Below are 18,769 nucleotides of genomic sequence, written 5' to 3'. Positions count from 1 at the left end.
CCAACAGTGATTATTCCAGAATCCAATCCTCTTTCTTGTAAAATTAGCTTGGGCTCTCCAATAGAACTTAAATGTAAATGTGAAATTAGTGACCTCAGAGATACATTTGCAATTTTTACATCAAAATATAATTGGGTAAATAGTAAAATTTTGCTTGCAGTGTCTTGGGATGGCTATAAGGGTACTTTCTGTATTATTTTAATTTTTGTAGGTCTTTTGACTTTTCTCAGTACAAAAAATCTTAGAAAAAGCTTGAGTGTAGATGTTTACTTCCCAAAGATTATTCACTTGGACCATCAAAAAGGATTTTAGAAAAGCATTTTTCTATAAAAATATGTGTGACTACAGTGTTTGATATTTGAATAAAATATTTTTTAAAATTGGGTATTACACCCTAAGGATTATGTGTGATAAAAAATTATTCTCTTTCTTCATTTGAAAGGCAGAGAGATGGTGTGAGGGGGATGAAAACAGATAATTGGAGAAAAACAGAAAGGAGTTGAGAACTCATTTTGGGTCTCTAATATTCATGATAGGGACCCCACTACTTGATCCTCACCTACTGTTTCCCAGGGTACGCATTAGTTGAAGCTGAAATTGTGAGCAGTGCCAGCCAGCATTTGAATCCAGATACTCTGATATGGGAGGTGGTAATCCCAAGTGGCATCTTAATTGCTATATCAGATGCCCATCTCTAAGTTTTTAAAAAATATATTTTAAAAATAGTTGAGTACATGTATAATTACCTTTTGCTGAGGTCTCAGAATCTTGATGAAAATTCTGAAAAAAAGGGTAAAAACATATTTTTTATTCAAGCAACAAACTCACAAATTAAACTAGTAATGTCTAAAACAAACACTAAGGTTTCTCTGAAATGAGAAAAGATAAAACATTTCTCTTTATCAAATATTGATACTGCTTATTATACAAAGGAAATCTAAATTGTATGATGAAAGAAAACACTTCTGAATATTGCCATTAGCAACATAGGTTATTTTATTTTTCAAAAAGCAAGCTCCTAGAATAGGCTCAGCCTTTTTCAGCATTTTTGGAGTAGTTCTGTAAATCCCATCTAAGCTCAGTCTCCCTTGCATGACAGTGATTAGTTGTTTTTTTTTTTTTTTTTATCAGAGCATTTCTCATCTCTGTTTAGTGTGCCCAGATCTTATTAGCAATCATTCATATGCAAGTTTTGGGCAGCAATAGAAAGAGGAATGGAAGGCAGTGGGCAAAATCACACAGAATCACTATATAGTTTCATGTCCTTCATTCCTTTTGGAGAATTAAAAAAAATGATAATCAAATATTTGAGACAAATAATACAATCATATCCTAAATAAAAACAACAATCTGAAATTTGATTTTGTTGTAATTTTCATTGTCATTGTGCTCATGTCCATTAGTGTAGTGACTCTGCTTATGTAATTATTTATTTATATGTTTGCTGGAAGCCTAAAATTGCTTTAAGATTTGCTAGAGGTAACATTATTATCAAGAAAACTATATGGAGTGTTTCATTGATTCACTAAAAGAAGGTATTACACCAAATAAAATTATATTTTCTAAAAAGAATTTTAATTGCACAGTAATTTTTTAACATTTAAACCTTTTTTTTAAAAAAAATAAAAATTGAATAGTTGGCTTTTAAGGAAATCCAATTAACTAAAAGCTAGATTCCTCAATTAAATTATGGAGTAATTTTGTTTTCTGTAACAAAGATCTTGATAAGATAAGATATGCCTTTAGAGAGGGAACATTTCTATCATTTAAAAAGTATCATTAAATTTATATAGAATATTTTGGCCGGCGCCGCGGCTCACTAGGCTAATCCTCCGCCTTGCGGCGCCGGCACACCGGGTTCTAGTCCCGGTCGGGGCGCCGGATTCTGTCCCGGTTGCCCCTCTTCCAGGCCAGCCCTCTGCTGTGGCCAGGGAGTGCAGTGGAGGATGGCCCAGGTGCTTGGGCCCTGCACCCCATGGGAGACCAGGAAAAGCACCTGGCTCCTGGCTCCTGCCATCGGATCAGCGCGGTGCGCCGGCCGCAGCGCGCCGGCCGCGGCGGCCATTGGAGGGTGAACCAACGGCAAAGGAAGACCTTTCTCTCTCTCTCTCTCACTGTCCACTCTGCCTGTCAAAAAAATAAAAAAAAATAAAAAATAAAAAAAATTAAAAAAAAATTTATATAGAATATTTTCTCTTCAGAAGCATTTATATTTCAGAACATTTCATCTGACTATATTTTTAACTACTATCCCATACACATGAAGGTTCTTCAAAAAGTTGGTGGAAAATAAATGAAAACATAACTTTAGTTTGGTACAAATGCATGTTGAAACCTATTAGAGATTTTTCATAGTTTGTATTGTCCATGAACAGTTCGAGGACTCCTCATAAGGTGTCCACTCCACCCATGTGAGTGAGAATATGCAGGATGCTAGCTGACATAACTAGAATTCAATTTATTCAGAAACATAGACTTGCATTATAAAGTCCAATCACATCCATCTACCCCACAATATGAAAGACCATAATTTTCCTACTGTAGTTCTTTAATTGTGTGGAAATACACTATGTGAGCTTCTGGAATATAATTTGAACAGTGGGTATGTTTTCAGTACTGAGTGGGAGTAGAATAGAATACTACACTTGTGATAAAACTTTTAATCTTGCCAAAATGTACATTCATAAGTATCTAGTTACTTCCCTGTGTGGCAAGAAATCATCTCTTGTAAATTGATCAAAAATGCAGCCAAGAAAAAGGAAAGCTTCTCAAATTTCAGAGTTTATTGGCAGAAAACCCATATTTCTCAATATCTCTTCAATGTTGAGTTAGTAGTGAGTGGATAGACTGAATCCTTTTGGCATTGTTAAATGCACTTTATATTGCATAAAATCTGTTAAATGCACATACTATGTGTGCCAACATTCTCCTAGGTGAACTCACAAGATAGGATGGGAATGTGAATGCAGATGATGGAGAATAAATGAACGTTTAAAATCTTCTCAAAATAAATAGGATTATATTTTATATTTTTGCATTAAACTATTTTGGCTGCTGCCATATATTAAACAGTACTCATAATTGTAAACTCTTTTCTTTGTTGCATGCATGTAACACACTCCAGATTTATTAAAATATAAGATGAATATTTAGATATTTTGAGTTATTAAGCTACAAAGAAAAATGACACAAATTTTAGTGCTTGTAAATACATAAGAAATATAAGATGTGTATTGAGCTTTCCTTAGCATTATAATTGTTTGTGGCTTTCCTGGGAAATAACCAATTTCTCTGTAAAGTGTTGTTTTGATTTCAGATATATTGAAAGTATTATATTTCTGAGAAAATTGCCATTTTTGTTCTTTTATGGAGTTTCAGAATGAATGTTCTGAAGATAAAGCTTCCTGTGTCTAGGAATACTGTAACATCATTTCAACTGCTTCATTATAAATTATGTTTTCCAGATTCTTTGATTATTTGTTGCTACTACCTACTAGGAGTCAGACATAAGAGTTGAACATAACAATTATTCTTAACAGATAGGAAGATAGATGTCCACATTCTCACATCTGGTCCCTACCTCTTACAATGGCTCCTATTTGCCACAGGGCTAGCCATACTCAATGGCAGTGACATGATTGGGATCTGTCTGGCCTCTGTAAGAATTACAACCTTCCTCTTGGCCGCATGGGGAAGATTCTCACCGTCTGCCCCAGCACCATCCTCACTTCCTCCAGTAATAATCATGACTCTCATTCAAGCTACACTAGCATGTGGTTCATTCATTAACATTATTTCCTACACTTGAATAACCCTAAAAATCTTGTGTTATTTTTTCTGTTTTAGAGATGAGGACAACTGAAATTCAGTGAAATTAATTTTTCAAAGAATGTTAGCTAGAAATGGGTAGATCTTGCATTCAAATGATGTTTTTATTTCCCTAAGCTCATTGTATTTCACTGTTAGTTCTAGGAGCTTTTAACATCTCCAAAATATGAGACTTAAAGAAAAAGTAATTGCTTGTTTAAAGTGAACTCTCACTCCCTTGGTAACTTACTTAACTTCATGTATTAAGAGGCTCTTCGTTAGCACCATGTAATTCCCAAGTTTTTCAGTTTATCAAAATGTTTATTTTGAACACATATGAAGGTATATTTTCTAAGACTATGGCATAATTTTTTCACTCTGACAGAATGGAAAAATGTACTCAAATTAAATGTGATTACATCAGATTTGTTACATAAGGAATAGGTCTTAATATTCACACAAAAATAGTCTTGGAAACAATACAACTATTCTGTTTCCTTTTATAACGAAAATATAAAATAGTGTTACCCCTTTAAGCAAAATTTAAATAAATAAATCAGCTTTAGATATTAAAATTTGGGGTTTATTGATATTATATTATTTAAACACTATGAAACTATTTTCTATATTGTTATGTACCATCAAGCATTAATTACAGTAATTCCTCCTCATCCACATTTCACTTTCTGCAATATCTTGCGGAGAACTGTGATTGAAAATATTAAATGGAAAATGACTGATGTACGCAAGTTAAAACTTTTAAATTGAGTGCCATTCTGAGTAATGGGATGAAGTTTCACCTTGCCTTGGACAGGAACCATCCCTAGTCCATCCAGTGCGCTAGTCATTTAGTAAGCCCTATTGTTTATCAGCTCTCGGGTTGCCTATGACAGTGCTTATGTATAAGTGAGCTTTCCTTTACTTAATAATGGCTGCAATGTACAAGAGTAGTAATGATGGCAATTTTATTACAGTATACTGTTGTATTCTAATTCGGTGATAATTATTATTGTTAATATCATAATGTGCCTAGTCTATACATCAAACATTTGTATTTATAGCGAAAAATATAGTTTACATAGAATTCAGATATGTCTATGGCTTCACGTATACCCATGGGGCCTTGAAACATATCCCTATGCAAATGAGGACTACTGTGCTCATATCACTATTATTATTATCTTATCTTTCTGTTTTATCATCTGCTAAATGTGTAACCAAATTTATTTTTGTGATTCATTTATTGTGACCCAATTGTCTTATTTTGAGGGGTCAATAATTATACTTACAATTACATATGAGATGTCTAAGATTTAAAAAAATAATGCTCTTTTAAAAGAAAAGAAAATCAGAAAATTATTACAGGATGTAAGATCCAGAAAAAAGTCACCCAGAAGTCATAGAAGCAGTGTGTACTGCAAATTTGACAAAATATACCACAGAACTGATTTCTTCTTTCCTAAATATGACTTGCCCAAGCAAGTATGGGGATTTATACTTGTATACACTGGTGCACAGGAGAGCTATTAATGCCTATGCACACATTTGTATGGAAATATTATTTAAGCCCATTAAACTTAATAAATTGTAGGATTGACTTCAACTTCTCTTGGAATGTTTAAATTGTTTACAAACTTCAAAGGTGTAATGAACTTCCTTTTAATTTAATTAAATTCATTTGGCATAATGGAATCAAGGTGCCATTACTCCCCAAATAAATGAAACATACTGTGGACACACACACACACACACACAAACACAAACACACACAACTACATGCACAGATATTTAGTTATTATTCAAAAGTCTTTCTCCTTAATTAATTATTGAACTGAGGTTTAAGTAATAAATGAATATATTTACCTCTGATTTTCTGTGAAGCATTAGATTCAGTTCACTTACTGCATCTGTGATTTGTTTGGTTTCCACACAGGCCAGAACACTGCATATATTTTTAACTTCTTCAATAATATTATTCACATTTTGCTGTGGATGACAAGATTAACAGCTTAGTATTTGTCGAAATCGAGAAGATACTAGTTTATCTAATGTCTTCAAAATACATCTTTGTTTGAAAAGAAAATAGAATAAAATATTCTTAGATGAAAGTTCTGAAGATTCTCATTATTTTGTGAATTTGTGTTAAGTGAATGCTCAAGGGTAACTAACTTAACTCTAAAGTTAGGTTAAGGGAAAGGGGAAATAACAAAAAGGAAACAAAGGAAAGGGGGAATAACAAAATAACATTGACAAAGTTGTGATGGGTGCCAAATAGTTTGAAAACAAGCTCATGATGGCAGGTCCTTATAAAGCTTCAGAACATATGCTTTTGGAATGAGTGTTCCAAGGAAAATTTGCCAAACTAGATTCTCGTTTCAACCAGATTTGGGACAATCAATTATGTTGTCAGGGTATTTGGTAATCATTGGATCACACTATCCTTCAAGCAAAAGCTGTTCCTAAATAATCAGTGATGACAAACATCCACAGTGCATGTCATCCACATGACAAATTCTTCTAAAAATCAAAATTCCGCCTGCCTTGAAGCTATACACAGATTTTAGAGTCGCTGTTCTAAGAGCTTTTCATTAGCTTTTCTATTTTTTAACTTTGCACAGGTTCTCAATTAAGCCTTATTTAAAAAGGACCTTATTTTTCTCCATATATTATTATTAAATACGATGAGAAATCTCTTTTCCTTCTTAAATCCATGCTAATCATCTTTCATTTTGCAGTATTTTTATGTACATTATCTATACTACAAACAATCCTGGCTTTCAAAACACATCAGCTTGGTCATAGTACCACAGTCATTTCCATGGAGGCACAGCATATTCTAGGAAGAGGTGAAAGATTTTTTTTCTTGTTTTTCTGACAAAGATAGGAATTCAAAGTACGAAAAGATTTTAAACGTATTTATTCTAGAGCACTGATTAATAAAACATTCTCAAAATAAATATACTACATGAATTTTACATGAGTGGAATACTATTTTGTGTCTTTTATGGCAAAATAATACTTTTGAATATGTCAACAGTACCTCTAAGTGTTTTTACAAATACTCAAAACTGTTGACAAAAACTGAGGAAGAATAACTAATTAATACTATGAAAGGCAAATTCAGAGGTTTGAAGCATAAGAACAGTTTTCTTCAATATGCTGAAAGTAAGAAGATAAAATTTAGTTGGGATACATTTTAAGTCTTTCACAGATTAAAATACCCAATTCTAAGAAGAAAAAGTTGCAAATAATCCATATAGAAATATGTCACTTGTTTCATTTATGTGAGAAATCAGTAATAGTCAGGGGACCGGTGCTGTGGTGTAGAAGGCTAAGCCTTTGCCTGTGGTGCTGGCATCCCATATGGGTGCTGATTCCTGTTCTGGCTGCTCCTCTTCCAAGCCAGTTCCCTGCTAATAGCCTGGGAAAGCAGTGGAAGATGGTCCAAGCACTTGGGCCCCTGCACCCACATGGGAGACCTGGAAGAAGCTCCTGGCTGCAGATCGGGCCAGCTCCAGCTGTTGCAGCCATTTGGGGAGTGAACCGGTGGATGGAAGACCACTCTCTGTGTCTCTCCCTCTGTCTGCAGCTCAGTTTGGTGGAGGTAGGGAAGGTGGCAGAACTGGGGCTAAGATCCTTGAATAAACTCCAAGCACTGAATAAATCGCTGATGTGGCAGAGGACCCAGGGAATCACTGAGCAAGCTTCTCTGTCCCCTCAGTTTCTGCGTGAAGAAATGATTACCTGAGAAATTGAAACCCTAGTCTGTGTTAATGCGCATTGTGCAGTGTTAATTTACACCACACAAAGGGAGAAAAATTAATATAAAAAATTGTATTAAAATTTTTTAAAGAGAGAATTGATATAAAAAATTGAACTGGGTTATCATAACTATTTTAAACCCTAGCAGAACTAAGTGCAAAATTAAACACGTATCAAACTGCAAGCCTTAGTTTCTCCCAAAATACACATTTATAAAAAGATATAGATAGACAGACACATGAACACACACACACACTCCATAGCAAGAGGGGATTAATCATCCTTTAATTCCCAACTCCTATGGTGAGGGATCCACAGTACATGAAACTCTATAGGCACACAGACAAAATATAGGATTAGCACCCTATTTCAGGAGCTATTGAGCAAGATTTGGGCATAATTTTTATATATGTGATACCTGGCAAAGTGATGCATATGATTATCAAGAGAGAGAATTTAGACACAGAAGACTTGAAAACTCAGTGCACAACATTTTAGAACATCTAATAGTTCAGTGATGGAGGAGAAAGTTTGGGTCACACTTGGAGTGCACGCTGCAGACACAAGTCCTAAGTCACAGCTTTGTGGACGTCAACAGAAAGTTAGTGTATGGTGTTGGGAAATTTTGGCTTGCAAGAGGACAAATGAAACATGATAATCATTTTCAAGTAGTTTATGGTCTTTCAGGTTAAAGGGGGAGCAGATTTATTTTAAGTAGATTTAAAATGATAATTAGGACAAATGGTTACAGATGTAGAGTGTTTTCTTTTTCTTTTTGGCTTGATATTGGAAAAATCTTTGTCCAGATTACTTGTCCAAACACTGAGTAGGCTGCCTTGTGAGTTGAGAGTGCCTCTACATTACAGGCATGCAAATAATCAGGAGTGGTTAAAAGAGCTTTTTACATTTTGTAACAGTTTGGATTATACCGCCTCTGAATTCTTTCTAACTTTGATTCTTTGGGTCAATGAAAACAAAAACAAGAATAAGATTATGATGTTATTTTATGGCTTTTATTCCAAGCTTATCTTATAAAATATTTGATACATCATAGATTTTGAAGGAGTAGCATTCTAATACTTTAAATTTTAAGTATACCTGAAAAGCATTTTGAGCCTCAGAGAAGGCTGGTGACAAACATTCTTCCTCCACATTTTTCTGGAAAACAAAACAAGAAAGAATTAGAGTTTTTTCTCCCTTTCATTTAGCTGTGATGGATATTAAAGTAATACACATTTCAACAGCCAAGCACAGCTTGTCATCTTCCAGACATTATGTAGACTTTAATGAGTTTCCATTTATATATTCAGATTGAAAATGATCAAATGCAATTAATGAGTTTAGAGACAAATTGAAAATTTAGTGCTTTTCATTCCACTTGCAGTAGTTAGGACTATCATAAAAATGTTTTTCTTAAAGTTTAAAAACAGTCTTTGGAGTTACAATTTGGCTTAAAATATAGGACACTGGTCTCACTGTAAGAATGAAAAAGTCAGAAAATACACAAAATCATAACTTTTCCTGACCCTAGCACAGATTTGAGGTGACAAGGTGACCATGTAAACTGAGCTCCAGTGTGACAGGCTCCTCCAAGGAGAAATGGGACATGCTTCTTTGACAGAACACAGTAGAAAGAGGAGGCCACCAGACAACTGGATAAGAAGAAAACATCTAAAATTTCAACAAATTCTTAAAGGTCAGATGTGAACTAGCGTACCAGTTTGGAAGACCAGGTAGCTCAAGATATAGGATAAGCTTATAATCTCTTGCAAGCTCTTTTTCCACCAATACCTACCAATGTTCCAGGCAAATATCAAAGGCAATACAGACAACTTGTAGGCCGGTGCGCAATGGTGCAGCTGATAAGGTCAGCTGTATCTATGGGGTAGCCATAAAGCCCCCTCCACTTGTAAGCATCCTTCTCTCCCAAGAAGTGAAAATATTAAGCATCTGGGGGTTGGACAGGGAACCCTCTATGAGCCTGAGCCCAAGCAAAAATCCTTTGCATCTCCAGAAAAGGTAGAAAGCAAGAGAGTCTGCCTATGCGGAAGAGGTGGGCAATAGGTGAAGACCCTTTGCTGATGAGGGTAAGGGAGAAGCAAAACCCTTGTGATCTCAGAGAGGGGAAAATAAATCAACTTGGGCCCAGCATCCTACTCGGATGACAATCAGAGATCAGCTAAGACTGGGAGGAGGAGCAGTAAACTGCCTCCTGCCCAGGGTTAGATGCAGTCACAGGGCAGGCTTTGCCTGCTATATGGAAGAGTCAGAAATGCTAAGAAAATTCCAATAATTAAGCTTAATATAATGTCAGTCTGAGGCTGTGATTGGTTTATTACAACATAAAATCTACTTGACTCCACCACCCAAAACCTCCATTATTTAGGAATAAGCAGCAGCAGCACACTACTTCTGGGAGAGGGACAGACATATTAAAAGAGACCTTCTCTGCGGCACAGGAAAGCAGGACCTACTGAAACCTGAGGGTGAAGGGTGAAGCAGGAACACTGAGAAAAACCCCATCCTCCCCAAATTCAACAGCAAGCACAGGTACTAAGCTAACTACTGGAGAAATCTGCAGTGTGCAGTGCTCTGAAGATAGTGATCATGACAAAACAGAAATAAATCTCAAATAAGGTCCAGATCGTATAATCCTTACATCCTAATAGCGCAACAGAACACTACTTCCAGGCGTAAACAAACTTCTCCTTGATCTTTAATATTGTTCCACACATGATGTCTAGCATTTGTTGAAAAATTAGCTCCCACACAGAAACCTATTGCCAATTAACAAATACATAAAGAGCAATTAAGAAAAGTAATGAATAAAACCACCCCTGGAAATAACCTAGATGTTAGAACTGTTGTGCAGGGACTTTAAAATAACCAACATTACATGTTACAAGAACTAGGGGGAAATGTGGATAACATATGCAAATATATGGGTCCATTTAGCAGAGATGTAGAAGCTTGAATAGTCAAATGGAATTATAGAACTCTAAAATATACAGGATATTAAATGTGACTAAGTCCTTCAATGAATTCAACAGCATATTGAGCAAGCTAAGGAAAGTATCAATGAAAGTGAAAACTGATTAAGAGAAATTATCCTGACTGAAAACAAAGTGGAAAAAAGGAATATGGGGAATGCAAGAGCCCAACATCTAAAAGCTGACATAGAGACTCATATGTATAATTAGGGTTCTGGAGAGCTAAGAATGAGACAGAGATATTCAAAGAGACAGTGGACAAACATATCAAAATGTATCGGAGGGGCCGGCACTTTGGCATAGCAGGGGGCCGGCACTTTGGCATAGCAGGTAAGGCTGCTTCCTGCAGTGTCAGCATCCCATGGTGGCGCTGTTTCAAGTCCTGACTGATCCACTTCCGATCCAGCTCTCTGCTATGGCCTAGGAAAGCAGTAAATGATGGCCCAAGTCCTTGGATCCTTGTACCCACATGGGAGACCCAGAAGAAGCTCCTGGATTTTGGCTTCAGATTGAACCAGCTCCCACCATTCCGGCCATTTTGGGAGTGAACCAGCAAATGAAAGACCTCTCTCTCTCTCTGCTTCTGCCTCTCTGTAACACTGCCTTTCAAATAAATAAATAAATATTTAAAAAAACAGATGGAATGCTACTAAGATTCAGAGGGAAATATATGAATTGAAAGCTCTAAAAATGAAGTTCTTTGTCAATTTTTGAAATTTTTTAGAAATTGAATACATACATAATTTAAATCTTTTCCACAGAGAAAATTCAAGAGCAAATAGTTTAATTAATGAATGAAATAATTTTCTAAACACAGTGCTCTGAGCAGCCTGTGGTACAGCAGATTCTTTTATCTGATGTCAGAACTTTCCATAAAAATATGGCAATTAAGGTTGTTGAATTGATGTAAGAATAGGCACATAGATTCACAAAACAGAATAGAGAATGTAGACCTCAAATAGATGGCTACACATACATGGATGCTTGTTTCTGCCAATGTTCCCAAGATTATGTAACTGAGGAAAGCATACCATTTTAATTGAATGACTCAATGGGGCTGGTGTTGTGGAGCAGCTGGTTAAGCCACCTACAACACTGTCATCGCATTTGATCATTGGTTCTTGTCTTGACTACTCCACTTCTGATCAGCTTCCTGCTAATGTGCCTTGGAAACAAGTGCATGGGCCCCTAATGCACATAGGAGACCTGGATGAAGGTTGTGGCTCCTGGCTTCATCCTGGCCCAGCCCTAGCTGTTGTGACCTTTTGGGTAGTGGACCAGCAAATGGAGGGTCTTTGTCCCCGGCTCTCTCCCTCTCTCTCCTCCCACTTCTGTAACTCTACTTTTCAAATGAATAAAATCTTTTTAAAAATAAATTTGTTATTAAAAAAAACTAAATATCCTTTTAGAAAAATAAAATATCTTTTATGTTTATTCCCAAGCAAATAGAAACTTAAAATGGATCGTATAGCTTAATCAACAACTAAAACTATAAATTGTTTTGAAAAAAATTAAGAAAATACAGGTTAACTTGATTAGGTAAATCTTGAGTTTAAAGTGTATAACTGTAAAACAAAAAAAAAAACTAAAATTGACTTCATAAAAATTAAAACTCTTCTTTGAGTGACGTAAGTAAATGAAAAAATAAATAAGCCAAAGACTGGGAGAAAATATTTTCAATACATACATCATACATCTTACAGTTGAATTTCATCTGCACTATGTGAGAAATCTTACAGTTCAATAGCAAAAAGACATATAGCTCCATTTAAAACATTGGCAAAATATTTTAAAAGTTTTTTGAGTAAATGAGGTATGTGAAAGGTCAGCCTCCCAGCATCTACAGTCATTAAGGAAAGGCAAATCAAAGACATGAGGGCCGGCACGCGGCTCACTAGGCTAATCCTCCGCCTAGCGGCGCCGGCACACCGGGTTCTAGTCCCGGTCAGGGCGCTCGATTCTGTCCCGGTTGCCCCTCTTCCAGGCCAGCTCTCTGCTGTGGCCCGGGAGTGCAGTGGAGGATGGCCCAAGTGCTTGGGCCCTGCACCCCATGGGAGACCAGGAGAAGTACCTGGCTCCTGCCATCGGATCAGTGCGGTGCGCCGGCCGCAGTGCGCCAGCCGCGGCGGCCATTGGAGGGTGAACCAACGGCTAAAGGAAGACCTTTCTGTCTCTCTCTCTCACTGTCCACTCTGCCTGTCAAAAAAAAAAAAAAAAAAAAAAAAAAGACATGAGGAACTACTGCTAAGTGTTCACTAAAAAGGCTAAAATGAAACCACTGGTGAGATCAAATATTGGTGAGCATGGAGAGCAACAGAAATTCTCTTAAACTGCATATATGACTCCATTTAGGGAAAAATCTTAAAAATGCAAAAGAAATCCAAATTTAGAATAACTAAATCTCTGGTTGGATAAAGTCTAAGTGCAAAGAGGCATTCGAATACTTTTGAAGTAATAAGCTATTTTTTGTCTTGATTTTAGGAGTGGCTACATAGGTATGTATTTTCAAAACTAGTTAAACTGTACTCACGATTTTTTTCCATAAGTTAAACTTTGATAAAGTTGACCTAATAGGCCAAACATCATATTCAAAGTGAAAAGATAACACATCGCATCAACTGGCAGAAAATACAATATTTTACAATAGAATATTATAATATTTACAAATAACCAATAGAAGAAATATATTCAAAAGTTTTTATTAATCTATTTGAAATAGTTTAAAAATGTGGGAAAATGGACACATGCCAATTAACTACCGATTCATTTAAAAAATAAATTATTGATTAATAATCACTTATTAATAACCCACATATTGGGGTGAGCATTTGTCTCAGTGGTTAAGATATCAGTTGGGTTGAGATGTCTGCATTTCTTTTCCAAGTGCCTGTTCTTGATCCTGGTTCTGCTTCTGATCTGGCTTCCTGTTAACGTGGATCCTGGGAGGCATCAAGTGATAAATAAGATAGTTGGGTTCTTGCCACACAAATGGGAGACTCAGATTGAATTCTGATCTTCTGGCTTCAACTTGGCCAATCTAGCTACTGTGGGCATTTGTGGGCATTTGGAGAATGAGCCAGTGGACAGGAGATCTTTCTGTGTAAATTGATCTCTCTCTCTGTCTCTCTCTCTCTCTCTCTCTCTCTCTCTCTCTCTCATGGATGAGGCTAAAGCCAGAAGCCCAGAATTGAATCCAGGTCCCCCATGTGTACGCTAGGTACACCATGACTTGAGCCATCATCTGCTGCCTCCTAGGGTATGCATCAGCAGGAAGCTGGATGGGAAGTATAGGAATCAGAATTTCAAACAAGCACTTTGATACAGGATGTGGATTTCCCAAGCAGCACCTTAGCTGCTGCACCAAGAGCCTACCTCTAATGCAGATTTCAATTTGCATTTTGTGGTATTTTATTGTGACCTGACATCATCTCCTTTATTTCTTTGAATCTCCTTTTGTGACCTTTCAAAGGACCTGTGTTTCCTATTCCATTTTCCTTTTTATTCTTATGACTTTTTTGCTCCTTTCTTACTTTATCTTACACTTTGATATAAATGTAAATCAATTTTGTGAATTGTTTTCTCTTCTGGATCTTATATGATCCTCTGTTTCAGTGAAAGTGACAAAAATGGTAGCCACATGGCAATAAAATAACACCTGTATTTATTGTTCCTTGAATGGTTTTATCTTTGAATCACTGTACCATATCAAGCACATTGAATGCATTGTTGCCTTAATTATTAAAAACACCATTGCATCACATTTCATTATCTTCTAGGAAGTTTTAATAAAACATTTCCACATTGGTCAAAAGTTGATAAGGACACCTGTCTGACATTGGAATTTCTGCTCCTAAATTCTGCCGAACACTGTTATTTTTTTTCAGTTGTGTTTGAAATTGAAACTTCTGAAAACCCAAGAATATAGTTGTTTCTTACTAAGAAAGCTTCATTTCTAAAAAGCTAAATACACATTATGAAGTCTCTAAGTTTCCCTTCATTTCTTCTTATGGATAATATTTTCTGACTTTCTGTAGATGAACAGAGTTCAGTGTGGTTCTTAGAGAGGGACAAGGGTGAGACAATTATTATTCTGCCTTCCTCACTGAGTTACTTAAACCTAAACATCCGAGATGTCATGTTTTTCTGCTTGAGTCCATGTCACAGCCTCTGGGTCATGGGATAGATGGCAGAATTTGCAGGATCTTAGATCTTTTCAAGACCAGCAGGTGTTCCATGAGGCCAACAGGATTTTAAAGCAGGAATTGATTTTCCTGAATCTTGCTCCATCTCATTCACAATTAGTTCAACAGTTACTAGACGCCTGTGTTAGGTTTGTCATCAGTGCTAGGAATTGCTGACTTTCTGCAGACATCCTAATTGACACTTTAATCAGAATTTTGGACGTGATGTGTTAGAATCTACTAGGTAGAAGCAATTTTAAATCCGCAGTTCAGTTGCTTCTTTCTCCATGCTGAGATTTGGCTTTGCACTGCGTGGCTCTATGTACACGACTCAGTGGACACTGGTTATGTGACCATTCTGACTCTCCAGTTAGATTATCGACAACTACTGAGTGCAGTTTTCACTTCCATTTGTCTTGATTCCAGTGAGCAAGTAATTCAGTAATTTGCATGAAGTAAGCATTCATTGAGAATTTTGGAGAAAATTCTTCCTCTTTTACTACTCTTACTTTTTCTGAAATTCTAAAAATAAAATAAATATAGAATACAAGATGAATGCAGAAAACATCCTGTACAGGTAAGGGTACGAGTGAAACAGAAGAGAGAAGAAAAACTGTCCAATGGAAAAAGCTCTATGTAAATTACCTAGAAACTTTGCTGCTTAACAAGATGGTCAGAATATCCAATGTGAAATGAGACAAGTTTAAAATATATTGAAATAATCATTCTGAAAAATGAAATATTTGGTAATATAAATAATAAACATTATTCAACAATATTCAGGTCATATTTATTCAGATGGCATGCTTATTTTCTCAAATCATGTATAACAATCTAAATCTGGTTGATATGCTAAAATATTATTCTGTTTTGGACAATAATATAATTATATGAGTGTGCTTATCAAATAAATAGTCTAAAATTATGATTTGATAATATCACAGTCTATCTCTGTGATATTAGATAATTATTATTATAAGATAATTATTTTAGATTCTTCAGTGGAAAAATCTCAATGAAAATGCTCATTGTTCTACATTTAGTTCATCTGAAGACATTGTGACTGATTCATAGAATAATTCAGTTGTGGGTGATGACCACTGTTTGCCAGTGCTAAAGACTTGGGGCTGGTGCTGTGGCACAGCGCGTTAAAGCCTCGGCCTGCAGCCCCAGCATCCCCTATGGTACCAGTTTGAGACTCTGCTATTCTGCTTCTGATCCAGCTCCCTGCTAATGGGCCTGGGAGGGCCTTGGAGGAAGCAGAAGATGGCCCAAGTCCTTGGGCCCCTGTACTCATGTGGGAGACCCAGATAAAGCTCCTGGCTCCTAGCTTAGAACGGTTCAGTGCCGGCCGTTGTGGCCATTTAGGGAGTGAACCAGCAGATGGAAAATCTCTCTTTCTCTCTGTCTCTACCTCTCTCTGTAACTGTCTTTCAAATACATAAAATTAATCTTCAAAAAAAGATGGTGTTCCTATGATGTATTCACACTTTTTAAGTCATACTAGAAAAATTTACAATGGTCAAGTGTTTCTTTTAAAGTGGATATATTGGAGGTTTCCTACATGTGTAATATGATCAGATTTCTAAATTTAGAAATTAAGAATTGTTACAAATTCACAAAAAGTGTAGTGGGGGAAAGGTGCTTATAACACACAAATAGTGCTGAAACATTGAAATAATTGAAATTCACTCACAAGCATGTTACCATTATCTCAAATGTATCTTTAGCCATAGTTAAGAGATAAAAATGATTTAGACTGAAATTTTAACGTGCCCCAAGAATCAAGTTCTATACTAAGAAGGCCATTCGTTTTTTTAAGTCAAATAATATACCAGTATAAAAGGAAACAGCCAGGTTGGGCGCACCTTTTTGCACTTTTTCTACACTGAGGCAGAACGCATGCCTTTCTATGTAACTGTGTTCATGTGCTCCCCTCTGCTTTATTCACCTGGCAATGGCAGATACACTCGGACCCCTGCCATTCAGCGGCTATGAGGACTTGACACATCGCTGCATTTATTTAATTATGCACTGTGCACATTCCTCTAGGTCAGTATGTATGTCTAGATCATACTCGGTCCCTCCTTAGAGATGAACAGCCATTTCTGTAAATTTCCCCAAATGAAATTACACAAGCATTGCCTGCTAGAATTCCCAACCCCACTGTTTCTCCACCCTACTCCACTGCATGATATAAATCTTTAAATACTTTTCTTACTATAAGAAATAAATGAGATTATTGTATTATTTTAAATTGTCTTTTCTTGGTTACTAGTGACATGGGGCTGGCACTGTGGCATAGCAGGTAAAGCCACTGCCTGCAGTGCTGGCATCCCATATGGACGCCTGTTTTAGTCTCGGCTGCTCCACTTCTGACCCAGCTCTCTGCTATGCCCTGGGAAAGCAGATGAAGATGGCCCAAGTCCTTGGGTCCCTGCACCTGCATGGGAGACCCAAAAGAAGCTCCTGGCTCCTTGTAGCCATTTGAGGAACGAACCAATGGATGTAAGACTGTTTCTCTCTACCTCTGCCTCCCTTTAACTCTGCCTTTCAAATAAGTAAATAAATCTTTTTAAAAAAAGCAATTTTCAAAAGTTTGAAGACCTGAGTTCAGAGAGGTAGTCATTATGACACTTTTATGAGACTTAAAACAATATAATTGTGGATTCTTTTCACATCTGAAGCTTCCAGACTCAGGCCATACCCAAGGAAGAAAAGCAAAATTAAAATGAGAAGATCGCACCTTGGAAAGTAATATGAAGCCCGCATTTGTCAACGCCATGTCTACTTGTTTGTTTGGAATTCACATAACATTTGGTATCGATATCAAGAAATATAATTTATTATTTTCATATCTCTTTAATGCTCATTACTATTAGGAACAGCCAGCTGAGGGTGAATTATTTAGTGCAGAAAGATGCTTCGCTTCTCTAATTCACACAATTTCCTGTAATAATGTGATGTTTCATCTGTGGGAGATCAACTCTTCTCCGGAGTAAGAAGATGCAGGAAGTGCTCTGCCTAATGGACATCATTATTCGGATGCCCAACAGGTAACCGAATCCCACTCACTTTTAACAGAATCCATCAAGCAAGCTTCTCCTCTTTTCACTTATTTTAGTGAATTGTTGTCTCCAGGAAATCAGTCAGCAGTCGGGAATCTGGAGTTATTCTAGGCACCTCTTTCCTGTATTAGCCACAGTCATCCACCAAATCATGTAAATTGCACATTTGTACCTGCTTTGATTATGTCACCTCATCTCCATCCCTATACTAGAGGATTAGTCCACGCCCTCATCATCTCTTTGGGCTAATGGAATGCTCCTCTCATCATCATCAGTCATGTACAACCTTGAGTAATGGCCCCATGTCATCAGCTGATAATTAGAAAATCATTAAATTGGCCATAAAATGTCCATAAAATCCTATAATAACTTGGCCTGTCTGCCCCTTTTGTCTGATCTCTTTCCAGGCTCTCATCTTGAACTCTGATTGTAGCCATTCTAAATTTCACATAATTTCTTAATCACACGAGGCTGTTTCCTGGCTCTTTGGCTCCGTTCTTGTTGTTCTTTGCTGAAAGTTATCTGTACTCCCCACCTTTCTTCACACTGCTTCTTTTCTGACTGTAAAGCATAAACTTGTTTTTCAATATTCAGTTCAAATGGGTAAAATCGGTCATTCAATCTTATATGTCCTGTGTACACAGAGGTCTGTGACATTTACTGCAAATATCTTCTTACTTGTCAATACTTTTCCATGATATGTATCTTCAAAAACTTAAGAAATTCTGGAAAAACAGCGGTTGCTCTAAACATGCTTATTGAATTAAAGGAGGAAATAATGAGTTAGTACCTGGGTTTTCAATAAGCATTTCAGGTGGAAGTCATATTTTTTTATTACTGTTGAAAGGCACTGTCTGGAAGAAAAAAAAATAAAAACTGTGTTAAGATTGCATAGAAGAACTTACATTTAGCACAAACATCTCTATTTTGCCTATGATTCTATAGCAAGAATACTATAAAA

At 36.4% G+C, this 18,769-nt stretch overlaps 1 protein-coding gene across 2 annotated transcripts in view; it reads right to left on the bottom strand.

The window, feature by feature from the left end:
- PIK3C2G (phosphatidylinositol-4-phosphate 3-kinase catalytic subunit type 2 gamma) overlaps positions 1–18,769 on the bottom strand; it is a 464,615-nt gene that overhangs the window by 347,421 nt on the left and 98,425 nt on the right. For both annotated transcript variants that reach the window (XM_051850300.2, XM_017343356.3), the window contains exons 8-11: positions 18,599–18,662; positions 8,668–8,727; positions 5,671–5,793; positions 747–780 (exon numbers count right to left, since the gene is read on the bottom strand). In XM_051850300.2, the coding sequence (XP_051706260.2) occupies positions 747–780; positions 5,671–5,793; positions 8,668–8,727; positions 18,599–18,662 (281 nt within the window). The remainder of the gene's footprint in view (positions 1–746; positions 781–5,670; positions 5,794–8,667; positions 8,728–18,598; positions 18,663–18,769) is intronic.

The sequence above is a fragment of the Oryctolagus cuniculus genome, chromosome 9 (assembly GCF_964237555.1).
Source record: "Oryctolagus cuniculus chromosome 9, mOryCun1.1, whole genome shotgun sequence".
NCBI classification, from domain to species: domain Eukaryota; kingdom Metazoa; phylum Chordata; class Mammalia; order Lagomorpha; family Leporidae; genus Oryctolagus; species Oryctolagus cuniculus.
This window is presented reverse-complemented; position numbering and strand designations above follow the sequence as displayed.